The sequence below is a fragment of the Eriocheir sinensis genome, chromosome 54 (genome assembly GCF_024679095.1).
Source record: "Eriocheir sinensis breed Jianghai 21 chromosome 54, ASM2467909v1, whole genome shotgun sequence".
Taxonomy (NCBI): Eukaryota; Metazoa; Arthropoda; class Malacostraca; order Decapoda; family Varunidae; genus Eriocheir; species Eriocheir sinensis.
In genome coordinates, this window is record NC_066562.1 from 3159633 (window position 1) to 3174313 (window position 14681).

General features: G+C 42.8%; 2 protein-coding genes and 1 long non-coding RNA gene across 6 annotated transcripts in view; 2 read left to right on the forward strand and 1 right to left on the reverse strand.

Annotated features, from left to right (window-relative positions):
* The window catches only part of LOC126983537 (SH3 domain-containing protein Dlish-like), an 8427-nt gene extending 4391 nt beyond the window's left edge, over window positions 1–4036 (forward strand). For 2 of the 4 annotated variants that reach the window (XM_050836298.1, XM_050836301.1), the window contains exons 4-8: window positions 42–141; window positions 629–759; window positions 1544–1733; window positions 2401–2570; window positions 2826–4036. In XM_050836298.1, coding sequence (XP_050692255.1) covers window positions 42–141; window positions 629–759; window positions 1544–1733; window positions 2401–2570; window positions 2826–2990 — 756 coding nt within the window. In that variant the 3' untranslated portion in view covers window positions 2991–4036. Of the gene's footprint in view, window positions 1–41; window positions 142–628; window positions 760–1543; window positions 1734–2400; window positions 2627–2825 lie in introns of all 4 variants that reach the window. The other 2 variants (XM_050836302.1, XM_050836299.1) reach the window with 2 other exon arrangements.
* Window positions 1–13863, reverse strand: part of LOC126983542 (uncharacterized) — a 23671-nt gene extending 9808 nt beyond the window's left edge. The window contains exons 1-2 of the long non-coding RNA XR_007735961.1: window positions 13728–13863; window positions 24–180 (exon numbers count right to left, since the gene is read on the reverse strand). This is a non-coding gene — a long non-coding RNA (uncharacterized LOC126983542). The remainder of the gene's footprint in view (window positions 1–23; window positions 181–13727) is intronic.
* LOC126983540 (uncharacterized) lies at window positions 9305–12878 on the forward strand. Its single transcript, XM_050836309.1, has 3 exons — window positions 9305–9337; window positions 9867–10088; window positions 10681–12878. Exons 1-3 carry the CDS (start codon window positions 9320–9322, stop codon window positions 10918–10920), a joined length of 480 nt encoding a protein of 159 aa, XP_050692266.1. The 5' UTR covers window positions 9305–9319; the 3' UTR covers window positions 10921–12878.
* Window positions 13864–14681: the final 818 nt, after the last annotated feature.

Here is a 14681-nt window from a genome sequence, read left to right on the forward strand (position 1 = left end):
CCCTCCCGCCCTCCACTGCTCACCTCTGGCCTTGTCCACAGAAGAAGATGCCACGAGATCACAGCTCCCTAGAGGGTGGTGGCGGCGGCCTGGACACAGACCACAACACAACCATCGGCACCATTAACTCTGGCGGCACAGGTGAGTGTGTTACCTGCTATCACTGCCTCATTAGCACACCTGGGGATGGTCAAAGGTCACTGGATGTGTAGGGGAGGAAGGAAGGAGAGAATTTGAATTAACTCCATAGAAATTAAGAAGTTGAAAATTGGCAAAGAGAGCGTATGAAGGTAAAAAGGAGACAGGCAGACTAAGGAGGTGGGTGACATGATGAATGATGTGCAAAAGAGATGATTGATAATGACTTGATGAAGACAGTTTGTGATCACCTCGGAAGGAACCAAAAGCATCATTTATTTAATATGTTCATCTTCCTACTGTTTCCTGATTTCTACTTACTTTAGATCACTTCCTTAAATATTTTTTCTTTAGTTGCACAGAGACACAGCAACTTACTGTCACTGAACCTAATAGGTGACTGGTGTGAACAGCTATAGATATTGCATGTGTTTTGAATGGCTGCTATATCCAACCTTCTATTGAGTCAACTTAAAGTGCATCATTTCAGACAACCCGGGTCTGGTCGGCTCCGATTCTGAAAGCTACGGTGGCAAAGTGATCAGTGGGCCACCTAACCGAACCTCCGACTCCTCCATCCAGAGTGGATCGGCCACCCCAGACATCCACCCATTCTTCAAGGTGGGTGTGGGTGTGAAGGGGAGGGCGAGGAAGAACAGATATGAGAAGACTGACTGAAGATGGGAGCGTAGGAAATATGGAGGAGGTTGATGATTTAGTTAAGTTGTTGTCAAGGAGATATGGGGAATGACATGTGAACTTACTCAATTTAGAATGAAAGGGGAGAGGTGGAGGGATGAATAGGGATGTGTAAAGGCCAATTGAGGGTAGAAGAGAGAAAATTAGGAAAAGAGAAAGATGAGGGGAGAAGTAATAAGCAAAGTGTTGAAAGGGGAAAGGTGAGAAATAGGAAAAAGTTACTTATGTATATGTGAAGGAGAAAGGTGATGGGGGGAGGGAGGTGTGTTATGGGTGACAAAGAATAAAAAAAAGGAAAAATAGAAACAAGTTATTTAGTGTAAAGGAAAATGATGGAGGAAGGAAGAGAGATTTAAAAAACTAATTGAGAATGGAAAATTGAAGAATAGGAAGAGAGTAATAGTATAATGCATATGTGTCTCTTGTGAAGGGAAGAGGAGGGAAGGGAGAAAGATACATATGTAAAGGTATCAGGTATGCACAGAAAATAGCCTTGAAAGGTGACCATGTTTAGTTAAGATATTAATGTCAGCAAACACCAAATAGAAATCTGTGCAGAAAATTACATGTTAATGGTGGGGGCCATAAAAGAACAACACGCAGAACACTAATTATTACACTATTTTTGACCTTCCTACCTTGCTGTAAAAAAAAATAAATAAATAAATAAAACCACCCTCACAAAACCCTTTCCCCAAACACTCAGGACCCAGCCGGGCGGTACATTGTTCTCTACACGTTTATCGCGCGTGACGAGAATGACGTGAGTGTTGAGCGCGGGGAGTTTGTTACGGTGCTGAACAGAGACGACCCGGACTGGTACTGGGTGCTGCGCTCAGACGGCCAGGAGGGGTTCGTGCCATCAGGCTTTGTGTACCCAGCTGACGTCATACAGGGTGAGTGTGTGTGTGTGTGTGTGTGTGTGTGTGTGTGTTGTAGTATGCAGGATTAGAACCAAGCTAGTTTTGTTGTCTCCATATCTACTTTTATCTAGCTTCACATTAAATTCATTATTGTTTTTACCTCTATCTCCACATCCAGAATATTCTAAGTATGCATAACTTTACTGGAAAAGCCAGATTTCTTTACATTTTTTCTTCATCTTGCTTCCCTCGGTTATGTTCCCTTGTCCTTCCACTTCCCCTCACCAACAAGTCTTCCCTGTCTACATGCTCCAGACCCTTCATGAGATTCACCATAATTTGTCCCCTCTTTCTTCTTGCAATGTAGGTAACTGCAGTTTGTGCCATCTTTCATTATATTGCAGTTACCTTAAGTTTGGTATCACTTTTGTTGCCTCTCTTTGTATTCATTCCAACTTGTGTATGAGCTTTTTCATGTGAGGCGACCACAACATATTCTAGTTTTGATCCTAACTTGGATATTATCAACATACTTGTCATATTCTCATCCATGTTTACCACTATATTTATTTTTGTCAGCAACTAAAACATTTGCTAGTTATCTTATTTATATGCTTCTCTGGTGAAGGGTTGTCCTGTACTGCCAGACCTCTCTCATCTTTTGCTTTATTAAGGGCCTCTTCTTTTTATTTTTCCACAGACCATCTGGAGGGTGGTGGTGGTGGTGGCGGTGGGGGCGGGGTTATGGTGCACGGTGGCCTGGGGTCTGTGGCGGTGGGCTATGGGCCCGGCCAGCACCACCTGGTCCCAGGAAACAGTGATGACCTGCGCTTCCATGGCTCAGAACTAGTCATGCTTTACGACTACAAAGTAAGGCAGCTCTTCACACGGTCACAGGGAATATATCAAGTCATTTTGGCTTATTAGTGAGTCACAATGTTCTCGTAATGCTACCCAGTATGTATTGTAAATTGCTATACACCTTCATTCACCTTTCCTGCCATCACACCTCACCCTGACTCATGCACACTACCTCACCCTCCCCATAGGATCAAATAACACGTTCATACAACATTCCCGCATCACACAGTACCCTGACTCATGCACGCACCTCACCCTCCCCAGGCACAGGCACCGGATGACCTGTCTGTGCGGCGTGGGGACTGGATCTACGCTGACCTGAACAACCAGACGGTGGACGGGTGGCTTTGGGCATACGCACCCAAGACCAGGAAGTACGGCTTTATCCCCAGGGCGTATGCCAGGCCCCCCGCCATGACCTCCCTATAGTGTGTATGTGTGTGTGTGTGTGTGTGTGTGTGTGTGTGTGTGTGATCTTGGGACGTTGGAAGTAATATGTTGTGGTTGTTTTGTTGTTTTTATTTTTGATGTTACTGTTGTTTGTTGATGGTCTTTGTCTTTCTGTCTAGTTTGGTTTGTGTTTGTCTATCTGTTTGCCTGTCTTTCTATATGTTTGACACACACTCTCTCTCTCTCTCTCTCTCTCTCTCTCTCTCTCTCTCTCTCTCTCTCTCTCTCTCTCTCTCTCTCTCTCTCTCTCTCTCTCTCTCTCTCCCCCCCCCCCCATGTCAGTCACTTGTTCTTTCTCTTCACTATAGCATTCAAAGATAATCTTTCAAGATGATAAGATCTTCATTAGTGTGCATGTGTGTGTGTGTGTGTGTGTGTGTACATTCTTGCACACTTTGAAATCACATTTTGGAGTGGAAGTGTCAAGGGTTAACTAGTAATTTTATATAGAAATTTATTTATACTAGTATGTATTTCTCTCTCTCTCTCTCTCTCTCTCTCTCTCTCTCTCTCTCTCTCTCTCTCTCTCTCTCTCTCTCTCGTGTAATTGGCGGTTTACTTAGTAACCTTGCCCTTTCCATTTTTGTACCTCAGACATGACATACATGACCTTGCTGTGACGTCATCACTCATCAAGCATCACCCTCATCAGCTCGCATGCAACTTCATTTCACATACTCATGCAACTTTTGTCTCATTATGATTATGTAACTCATCCATCCTCATCTTATTTGTTCATTTGTTGTTACATTTACTTCCATTTGGTTTCATTTCACCTGTTTTACTTCATGCACTCATTTAACCTTACTTCATTTAATTACTTTCATCTGACCCTTGTATCATGAACGATCATTGACTGTTTTCGCCATCCTGACCTCCATTCGTGACCCTGACCACCTTCTCTTTTATTGTAGTTGGAACATTCCATGTGCTAATGTTGTACACAACTTGTGCCAAATGTTAAGTCAGACATCAACCTTTGTATCATAATTTGTGTTTTCTGTATTATAAACCTGATTTTTGTAGTGTGTGTTTTACTTGACATTCATGCACCGAAAATGTTGTTATAGAATGGGGAAAAGGAGAGATAAACTTGTTAAATTTGCAGAGTAATACAAAAGCCACTGACACATTTTTCAAAAAAATTACAGACGGGATGGAGCTGGAAATGCCACAAGAGAGAGATGATGATTGATCAATGTTTATGTTATTCCTACTGAAATCTGGACAAGGTGAGGGATGTATCTAAACAACGCCAGTTACCACTGACTGATAAGCAGGCTAAAACCTAAGAGAAAGAAAGCTGAGTAAGAAACATTCCAATATTTTAGTGGTTAGAGAGAAGGTTGAATTTTGTTTCAAACTTTAGCTCAGATTCTCAAAACATTGAAAACGACCCACAAGGCTGAAGGAAACCTAGAGGAAGCAAATGACGGTGCCGTGGAAGCATGTGTGTAACCTGTCAAGGCAACAAAAGATTAACGAAATTCAAAGACAGGAAAGTAAGGAATAAAAGAGACAAGATCGAGCTGACACAACAGCAAAAAGTAAGATATATGGAAAATAATATAAAGATGAGAAAGATAACTAAGGAATGGCAGAACTATGAAAATAATGAAGAAATCAGTTGTTTTCTCTGAAAGTTGCATATGGCAAGTTCACGAATAGTAAGGATGAGGTAGTTAAGATCAGTTGCACAAAAATTTTACGTTAAACTGTAACGACCGGAGTGACCGTACAATACCATGTGCTGTTTTGGCGTGCAGCTTAGGCCCGCCTCAGCCATTAACATTTTAGCGTGCGGTCTGCCTCGACTACAAGAACTAGTATATATACTGTAGGATATTAAAGAAAAATGTTTTGAATTTACTGTTGATGACACTTATTAATAATCTCCAAAAATGTTAGACAGTACATTAAAGGTCATCATTATGATGGAATTCATCGGGGCTGCGCATATACTGATACAAGCAATTTATATTTTTAAAGCCTGTAACGATGTAGGCCGCGCTGCGTATATCAATTTGGAACACCACAGACAAACCTGCTTCATCACTCAGCACCTTCCAGCAAATGTGATCAAGGCGTGACTAGTGAAGCTCACTAGAGCCTCATATTCGTTACAAATCATTTTTGGCATCCAGCCATGACCGTTCAGTAACTTGCGTGTGTGATCCTGCTGTGGTGACCCGGCAGAACACAGGAGAGGATGTCCACCGCACTGCACCACCGCAACGCCACCTTACCACACCTCCACACGACACCGTGTCACGAAACACACGAGAAAGCAATCCAGACCCGGAGAGGGTTTTACCCAAAGTAAAGATATACAGAGCATCAACCTGATGTGACAAAGAAAAGTAAAACCCCAATTAACATTACAGATGGAGGTGGTGAAGAACACCTGGACCGAGTTATTAGGAGGAACTGCAATCACCTGTGTGTGTGTGTGTGTGTGTGTTTGGGGGGGTTGGAGGGGGCAGGAATATAATAAGAGTAATATTTGGTGAATATTAGGGGATAGATAGCTATAGTTTGATAACAGATAGATAGATAGATAGAAAGATAGATCGAGAGAGAGAGAGAGAGAGAGAGAGAGAGAGAGAGAGAGAGGGGCAGGGGGGAGGAGGGGTCGCTCGAAGCAGAGAAAGTAGCTGAAGACAAATATCTCTCCCTCAAGATAATTCTCTCTCTCTCTCTCTCTCTCTCTCATCCAGCATCATTATTACTATTACACTTTCTCCTTCCCTCATCCTCGCATCTCTCTCCTCCCTTCTCATGTTCCTCCTTTCCTCTCCTTCTCTTTCCTTCCTTCATTCTTTCTTCCACTATTTCCTCCCTCCCATCAACCACCAGCTTCCTTTCCTTTCCTCCCTCTGTATGTTGTTCTTTCCCTTTCTTTCCTCCTTCCTTTACCTCCTTCAAACCTTTAATCTTCCCTCCCACTCGGCCTCCTTCCCTCCATGTGTTTTCCCTCCCTCCCTCTTCACGCACCACCACCCACGCCATTGCTCGTAGCTAAAATTTTCTCCCAAGTCTTTCCCTGTAGGCGCTAAGTGGCTTTCTCCTTCCTCCCTCCTTATCTCCTCCTCCTCCTCCTCCTCCTCCTTCGATCACATGCTCCTGCTCTCTCGTTTCCTTCACAGTTATCCCTTTCACTTCTCCACCTGTATCCCTAATCCCTTTCCTCTTCGTCATCCTTTTCTTCCCGTTTCCATTTTCTCCTTTATTCGTCCTTCACATCCCTCCTCTTCCTCCTTTTCTTTGTATTTGCTTTCCATCCTTTTTTATTCTCCTTTATCATCTGTTTTTCCTTTCCACATATCTCACTCTTCCTCTCACCATTAATGTTGTAACGCCTACCATCCTCCCCTGCCCCATTCTCTCTCCTCTCTCCTCCAATTTCCATCTCAAGCCATCTCAAAGAGTGGTGATTGACGTACGTGTTTAACTCAAGAGTGGGCTCCGGTCACTAGTGGCGTCCCTCAGGGCTCGGTTCTTGGCCCAGTGCTCTTCATTATTTACATCAACGATGTGAATGTTGGACTCAATAATTGCATTAGTAAATTTGCAGACGACACAAAGATTGGTAACTCGGTTCACACTGACGAAAACAGGCAAGGCCTCCAAGAGGATTTGTACACAATTTCAGCTTGGTCTGATAGATGGGAGATGCCCTTTAACGTAGACAAGTGCCAGGTCCTTCAAGTTGAAACAAGAAAAGAAGTTCGATTACGAAATGCGCGGCGTTAAACGGTTAAACTCACAAGCGGTCAGTGCGTTAAGGACCTGGGGGTCAAAATCGCGTCGAACCTCAAATTCTCACAGCAATGCATCGATGCAGCAAATAAAGCGAACAGAATGTTGGGCTTCATTAAAAGAAACTTTTTATTCAAGAATAAAGATGTAATACTTCCGCTCTACAATAGTTTAGTCAGACCGCACTTGGAATATGCGGTACAGTTTTGGTTTCCCACCATGCAAAGGACATTGCTAAATTATAAGGTGTTCAGCGTCGGGCAACAAAAATGATCCCTTCCTTGCGCAACAAATCCTACGAAGAGAGGCTTTCCACCCTTAACATGTTCTCTCTTGAGAAACGTCGCCTCCGAGGAAAACTGATCGAATGTTTTAAATGTGGACAAATCAAAATTGTTTATGATCGATGACACTTTGAGAACGAGGAACAATGGCTCAAAACTTAAATGTAGACAAGTAAATTCAGACTGCACCAAATTTTTCCTCACCAACGTTGTAGTGCGAAAATGGAACAAGCTCCCGCCTTCAGTGGTCCAGTGTAACACGATTGACTCCTTTAAAAACAAGTTCGACCGTCACTTCAACTTCATATTAAATAGAGTTGAAATGCAAAGCTTTGGAGCCATCTGATTAATGTAGAATCACTTAGCTTTAAGGACAGACCACCTAGTCTGGACTCCTGTTTCCCTCCCCACTTTTGCAGGTTAATTAAAGGAGGAGGAGGAGGAAACATGGAAATGCAGGCAACAGAAAGCTTATTGGCTCATTACGAGGTTGCCCGCTTTGGTGATTTAATCTGCTCGACAGCCACTTGGGGCCTGGGGAGCAGATGAAAGCACCTCGACATTGAGGAGCAGATGAAAGCACCTCGACATTGAGGAGAAGATGAAAGCACCTCGATATTGAGGAGCAGATGATAGTAACTCAATATTCAGTTTACTCCCGACGCAGCGAAGTGACGGTCGATTCTATATTTGAAGGAGTTGATGGTATTCGCATTTACTACTTCTGAAGGAAGATTGTTCCAGTGGCGGATGACTCGGTTTGAAAAGAAACTCCTTCCGATGTCTGTGTTACATCGACTAGACTGAATGGGTAAACCGTTATTTCTAGTTTTTAGGTTGGTTTGCAGTTCAAAGAATTTGGAGTAATCGACGTTATTGAATTTTTTCAGATACTTGAAGACTTAAATCATATCCCCTCGTAGGCGTCTTTTCTCCGACGAGGAGGAGGTGGACGATGACGAGGAGCAGGAGGCGAAAATAAGAACCACGCTTGTTCTGTAATGATATTGATACGATTTTCACTTCAACATAAAGAAAAGGAGAAAAAAAGAGATGGGAGGGAAACTATAACATGTTCTGACGTTATATTAAATTTCTCTTCGAACTCTGATTTCTTCTGTTTTCACATACACCACATGGTTCTTAGATCTATTCCACTTTGCCTCCTCTATCATATATTTGACTTTTTTTTCTTTTTTTTTTTGCTGTTGAATGTAAAAGTGCTCGTATCAAAACCTTTAGCTATATATATATATATATATATATATATATATATATATATATATATATATATATATATATATATATATATATATATATATATATATATATATATATATATATATATATATATATATATACTTACGACGTGTTTTCATCTGTTTCAACACACACACACACACACACACACACACACACACACACACACACACACACACACACACACATCCAATATGTTAATTCAATTTGCTCCTTCAAGACCTCAAACAAGACGTGTATATGTATTGAGAGAGAGAGAGAGAGAGAGAGAGAGAGAGAGAGAGAGAGAGAGAGAGAGAGAGAGAGAGAGAGAGAGAGAGAGAGAGAAAGGGGGGGGGGGGATGGTGATAATACTAGAGAAAGTTACGTTATAGAAAGATGAAGTATTACGTTCACGTGTTACTGCTACTACTACTATTACTACTACTACTACTACTACTACTACTGCTACTACTACAGTTTCCACCACTACCACGTCCATCATCACCACCACCACCACCACCACCACCATCACTCTCTCTATGGCGGTGTTGGTGATGATGATGATGACGACTCGTGGAAAACAACAACTCAAACACCCAATCACAAACAGCAATTAAGAGCCCCTCAGACAGCCCCCAAAGAAAGAGAAAAGTAAAAATTTCACTAAACTTTCACTGTGAACCACCCATCACACGTTTTTTTCCCCCGAGCAGTGAAAATTATAGCAGTTGCTCATCATTTTCTTCGTTACGTGAATGCGAAATCTGTCGTGTTATCCTGGTTTTGTTATTAGATTCATGGCCTCGGGGTTATCATATTTGTGTCCACGATTAATTTCTCGGCAGACCTATATTAAAAAGGGAGAATTATGGGCCAGCTGGTAACCGTTGAAGGCCGCAAGTATATAAGGCGGCTCAGACAGTACAGCTCTTACATTTCCCAGTCAGTCGCCGAACTGACAAAAATTAAACGACAGCAGCGTGAGGAGGCAGTTTATCGCAACACTCGGGAAGGAAGAGAAGGATGCGGAGTGTCTTGGTGGTGAGTACATATTCAATTTTTTTAGTTTTATTGAAGAAAAAAAAACATTTAACTTTTCAATGTTAAATAAGTTTCCATTGATTTTGTGTATAACTTTTAGAGCCGCAGATATTTTCTTTTTACCCTTTTAATGAATTTGTGAAGCCATTATAGTATTTGACAATAATCACATCACTTTCATTGGGCACACACACACACACACACACACACACACACACACACACACACACACACACACACACACACTAATAAATAATAATAATAATAATAATAATAATAATAATAATAATAATAATAATAATAATAATAATAATAATAATAATAAATACCTAAAGCACCTCCAAAACATTATATAATCTTTTGTAAATTGCAACAGTAGCAGCAGCAGCAGTAGTATTAGCAGTAGTAGTAGTAGTAGTAGTAGTGATGGTGGTATTTACAAACATTACTATCACTACTGCACTGCAACCACCAACTACTACAACCACAACAAAAATAACAAGAACAACACCCCTTTTCCTTTTCACAGGTGGTTGCAGTGGCGGTGGTGGGCGGGGCGAGTGGGCGGCCGCAGGGTGGGGGGCATGGAGGGGGTCATGGAGGGGGTGGGTACGGCAATCAGCCCGAGGGGTATTTCCAGTACGTGAACGTCCCGGCCCACAAGGAGTACGAGTTTGGCTGGAACAGGGGCAACCCGCACCACTACATCTCCCGCTTCGAGCAGGCCAAGGACCACCGCTTCAGGACCAGGGTGAGTGATAGTAGAAGTAGTAGTAGTAGTAGTAGTAGTAGTAGTAGTAGTAGTAGTAGTAGTAGTAGTAGTAGTAGTAGTAGTAGTAGTAGTAGTAGTAGTAGTAGTAGTAGTAGTAGTAGTAGTAATAGCAGTAGTAATAGCAGTAGTAGTAGTAGTAGTAGTAGTAGTAGTAGTAGTAGTAGTAGTAGTAGTAGTAGTAGTAGTAGTAGTAGTAGTAGTAGAAAAAGTGGTAGTAGCAGTAGAATGCATAAAAGTCCGGAAAGAGCTTTAGTTAACGTATTACTTATAGTGTACGTGTGATTCATTTACCTGTAATAAACCCTTGCCCGTGAAATACTTTTAAATAACAATAATAATACAATAACAATAGCTATATATATTAAACGCATCGCCACCATCATATCATTGTTTTGCCCATTTACATTTTTTTCCCTTGAGCTGCTTCCTTTAGAGTAAGAAAAGCTCATTTACTTGTTATAAACGCATGCAGGTGTACTTTAAAAACAACAACAATGCAATAACTAAAAGCGTGGCACCACCATCAACGCTCCCAGATTAACACTGTTCGCTTCCCAATACACGTAAACAGGTGAAGTGGGCTGACACGCACGAGGGTTACGGTGAGCATTACTGGGAGTACAACCACGCCCCCAAGTACAAGGAGCACGATACCTACAAGGAGCCTGAGCCCTACCACGCCCCGGAGCCCGTCTACCACCCCGAGCCTTCCTACGGTCCCCCCAAAGCCCATGGTTACCCCTCCGAGAACATCCCTATAGCGGTCGATCCCAAGGAGGTGCAACCGTTCTCAAGGGATGATGCGTTCTAGGTCTGGTGGGCGTCCCTGTAACGTGTGTGGGTTAAGTTATCAAAGTCACTGTGCGCTAAACTGACGCAGAAGCCCCGCCCCCTGTTTCTTAGCGATGGGAGGTGATTGGTTAGGTCAAAGAAGGTCAGAGTTAGGAGTTAATGTCACCTTGGAGGGAGGGACAGAGGGGTGCGGGGTCTGTTCCAATTTAGTGTACGGCGACTATATTTTTTTTATAGTTTGTTGTTGTTGGTAGTCCCTGTGTTTTCGTTGTTGTCCTCAAAGTTTGGGTTGAAGAAGTCTTAGTGTTTGTTTTAGCGTTTGTTTTATTGGTGAATACTCTTATCTTGAGTGGAGTAGTTGGGTAATGTTCAAATACTTTCAACGAATGAGTATACGAAGACATATACGTAAAAGGTATGAAATAACGATAGCTATCAACCTAAGTTTTAATAATCACTACTTTTGATGTGTTACTTCGTGTTTCCGTGTGGACACCGCTGAGAGAAACAATTTTGTTCTGAATGTGTAGGAGTTTTATGTTGCGATTCTCTGTAAATACCTAATAATGACTGATTTCTTAGAGATGTCTTCATTTAGTGTTATAAGAAGAACGTTGAGAGCGGCTGGTTCGCGTTAGAAAGTTAGTGTAGTTGCGTGACTGACGAGTGAGCAAGAATAGTATAGTCTACCGTAGCACCGTGCAGGATACGCGGTAGTGAGTGCAGTACAGTAGCGACAAGGGGCAACAGGCAAATGTCTCAAAAACAGTAGTAAGTGTTAAATCTCACCTTAAAACTATTGACTGTAGCCGGTAAACCAACCAACCAATTACAACCAAAGCATAAATAACCCCTTTGAAGCAGTGCAACAGCTTTAACAAGGAGCTTTGGTAATGAGAACATAACCCCGGGGCGGCCCACTCACACCTCTTGTCAATGTCAGGGTGGCGGGTCAGCGGCTGTCGTGTCTGCTGCTCTCGCCTAACCCTCACCCTCGGGGGCACCTCATTATGCATCATTATCCTCTCAATACGAGGTGCGTGCGCGTGTACTGCCTGTGCGAGCCTGTTTGTGTATTCTAGTCCGTGGGGTTCGATCAAGGAGTCTAGATAATCCATTGGTATGATTATTGTATCCATGTCACCCTCCCACCCTCGTTCTCTCCCCTGCTCCTCCCTCTCCCCGCGTAAATCATCCCGACCCCGCCTCCTCCACTACACTTCCCTCCCTATACCTCCCTTTCCCTCCCTCACTGTTACTTGATTCACTTCCCTCCCATTAGGTAATTCCCCTCCCCATTCCCTTCCAGCCCTCCCTCCCTTTGAGTCGTATGCCCCTCCACACACTCCCCTACAATGATCTCCACGTGGTCACCCCCTTGCCCCTCATACCCCCAAAGTTTATGAAGAGTAACTCACACCCTAGTTCTCCCCCCCCACACATAAGTTTAACCTTCCCCAGTCTTCCTTACTCCCCCACACCAGCCCCCAGTTTATATATTCATGCCCCATTTAACTGTGTATCAAGTAGTATTTTTGGCTCTATGAGAACTATATTTCAAGGTACTCGTGTGAAGGAACCGTTGATGGGTTGTTTCCCTTTTGAAGACTTCGGAAAATGGGTACCGGAATATATTGTTAAGCGTCTCAGTGTTCGAATCCCCTCCAAGTCCACTTCCCTTGTTAGTTGTCCCTCCTCCCATTTCCTTCACTGCCCCCCACAACCCACACCCAACCCACGCCTGTCACATAACCCCATTTTAAGTATATTCAGTGTTATTTAACGTGTGTGTGTGTGTGTGTGTGTGTGTGTGTGTGTGTGTGTATATGTGGTTTGCTAGGACTGTTCACGTATAAATAGTTGTTGAATCACCTTTTGAAATATTTATGGATAGGTACTTCGGTTGTTTGATGTTCACTTCGTTGGTTTTGTGTGTAATATTTCACGTTTAGACTGACATAAAGCACATTTTCGTCATCTGAGTTTCTTTCAACCCTCTCAAACGCTAGACAAGACGAGGAAGAAAAGAAGAAATTGACCTCCCTTTTGGCTACTCTGCTGTCGTTTATACAAGTGATAGCGGGCTTTTTTTTTCTTTTTTTTTTGTTCTTATTCATTTTTGCCCTTGAGCTGCTTCCTTTACTGTAAAAAAAAAAAAAGAATAAATAAAACTAACAGCTACCAACCCACTCCTCTTCCGACTCTAGCTACCACCATCACCACCACCACCACTATCACCGTCACCACCACCACCACTATCACCGTCACCACCACCACCATCACTGCCATCACCAGCACCACCAAGGCTTGCTTTCTACGCCTCATCATCTACACATTAACCATTAGAAAGTCACTTATGACCCCCCACCACACACACACACACACGGTCCATGGCTAAGCAGGTGGTTTACATAGAGGCTACAGTACTCTTAACTTTATCATTGGTTTTAAGAGTTTTTTTTTTTTTCTTATAGGGAGTGACCGGCCATCTCTCTCTCTCTCTCTCTCTCTCTCTCTCTCTCTCTCTCTCTCTCTCTCTCTCTCTCTCTCTCTCTCTCTCTTGTCCCCTACCATTGTATCTTTTTAGTTTCCTGGTGCTACTTCCACATGTATCCTTAGTTGTATAATCACACTCTGTACTGCCTGGGGGTTGGGATGGCATGCTCCTCCTTTCCCCTTGGTTGTTTACTTGCAACAATAAACTATCAATCAATCTCTCTCTCTCTCTCTCTCTCTCTCTCTCTCTCGTCATCTAACATTCGCCTTTACGACAATAAAAACGTAAGGAATAATTACATACACATTCAACACACTGATAGAACATACCTCGGATTGCCCCATCGTCTGACCACAGCAGGGACAGCCAGGGACATCAGACGACCCCTTTCTACCCCCAAGAGACGAACTTCGACATCCACCTCCACTGAGCTCAGAGCACACACTGGTGGAAAGAACTCTCATGCGGAGTGCTTCGAGGCGTCAAAGGATTCGGATCAAGAGACGGATCATATAACTGCTTCCACCTGTTTAATGTTGTACGAGGTGCCGTTGAACTCACCTGTGCACTGATCATGAGTGAATGGGGATGTTACTCAGGTTGTAATGTCACTGCAGCTCCCAGGTGAAGAAAACTATAAGAGTGAAAAAGTAAAGGTTATTGTTTTCAGACACTTCCGCCACTCACATCAACTACTTCCAAAAGACCAAAAAGAAAAGCAATCCGATTCTAATGTTAATTTTTAAGGTTCATAGTACAGAAGAAAGGTCAGACTACCACCAGGGTCATAAAGCTACCCCTAGAAATACCCAAGATTCCCACGAAAGCCTTGTCAAATGTGAGCTTGGCAACCGGGACTTTTAAGAACAAGACCCATAGCATCATACGTCTGCCACCTGCGATGCGCTAAGAACGCAACCCACCGAAGCATGCTCAGAGGAAGGGGAGATTTTACTTAGAGAATTATTTGCTATGGAAGACTCGTATGGAAAGGAAAAATACAGTCATTGATTACTTTAGACTGTTTACACTTAACCTACGCAACACAAACAGATAGGTAGAGAGAGATATAGAGATTAAACAAGATATTTAGACTACAGAGGCCCTATGGTACAGCCTATACTAATGACCCTAAACCTAAGCGGTACTACATCAAATGGCCACTAAGACTTAGCGTTTTTTTGCCCCAGTGAATGTTGATTAAGGTTGAGGAGGTGGCGGTCGAGTTTGTTTTTAATCAGTCGTGAAAACTTACTCCATCTTCCTGCAACAACGTAGGTGAA

Excerpts from the sequence above, each read along its gene's own strand:
- LOC126983540 (XM_050836309.1), top strand. Across the intron at positions 10,089-10,680 it reads ACCACCGCTTCAGGACCAGG|GTGAAGTGGGCTGACACGCA; the intron begins GTGAGTGATAGT and ends ACACGTAAACAG.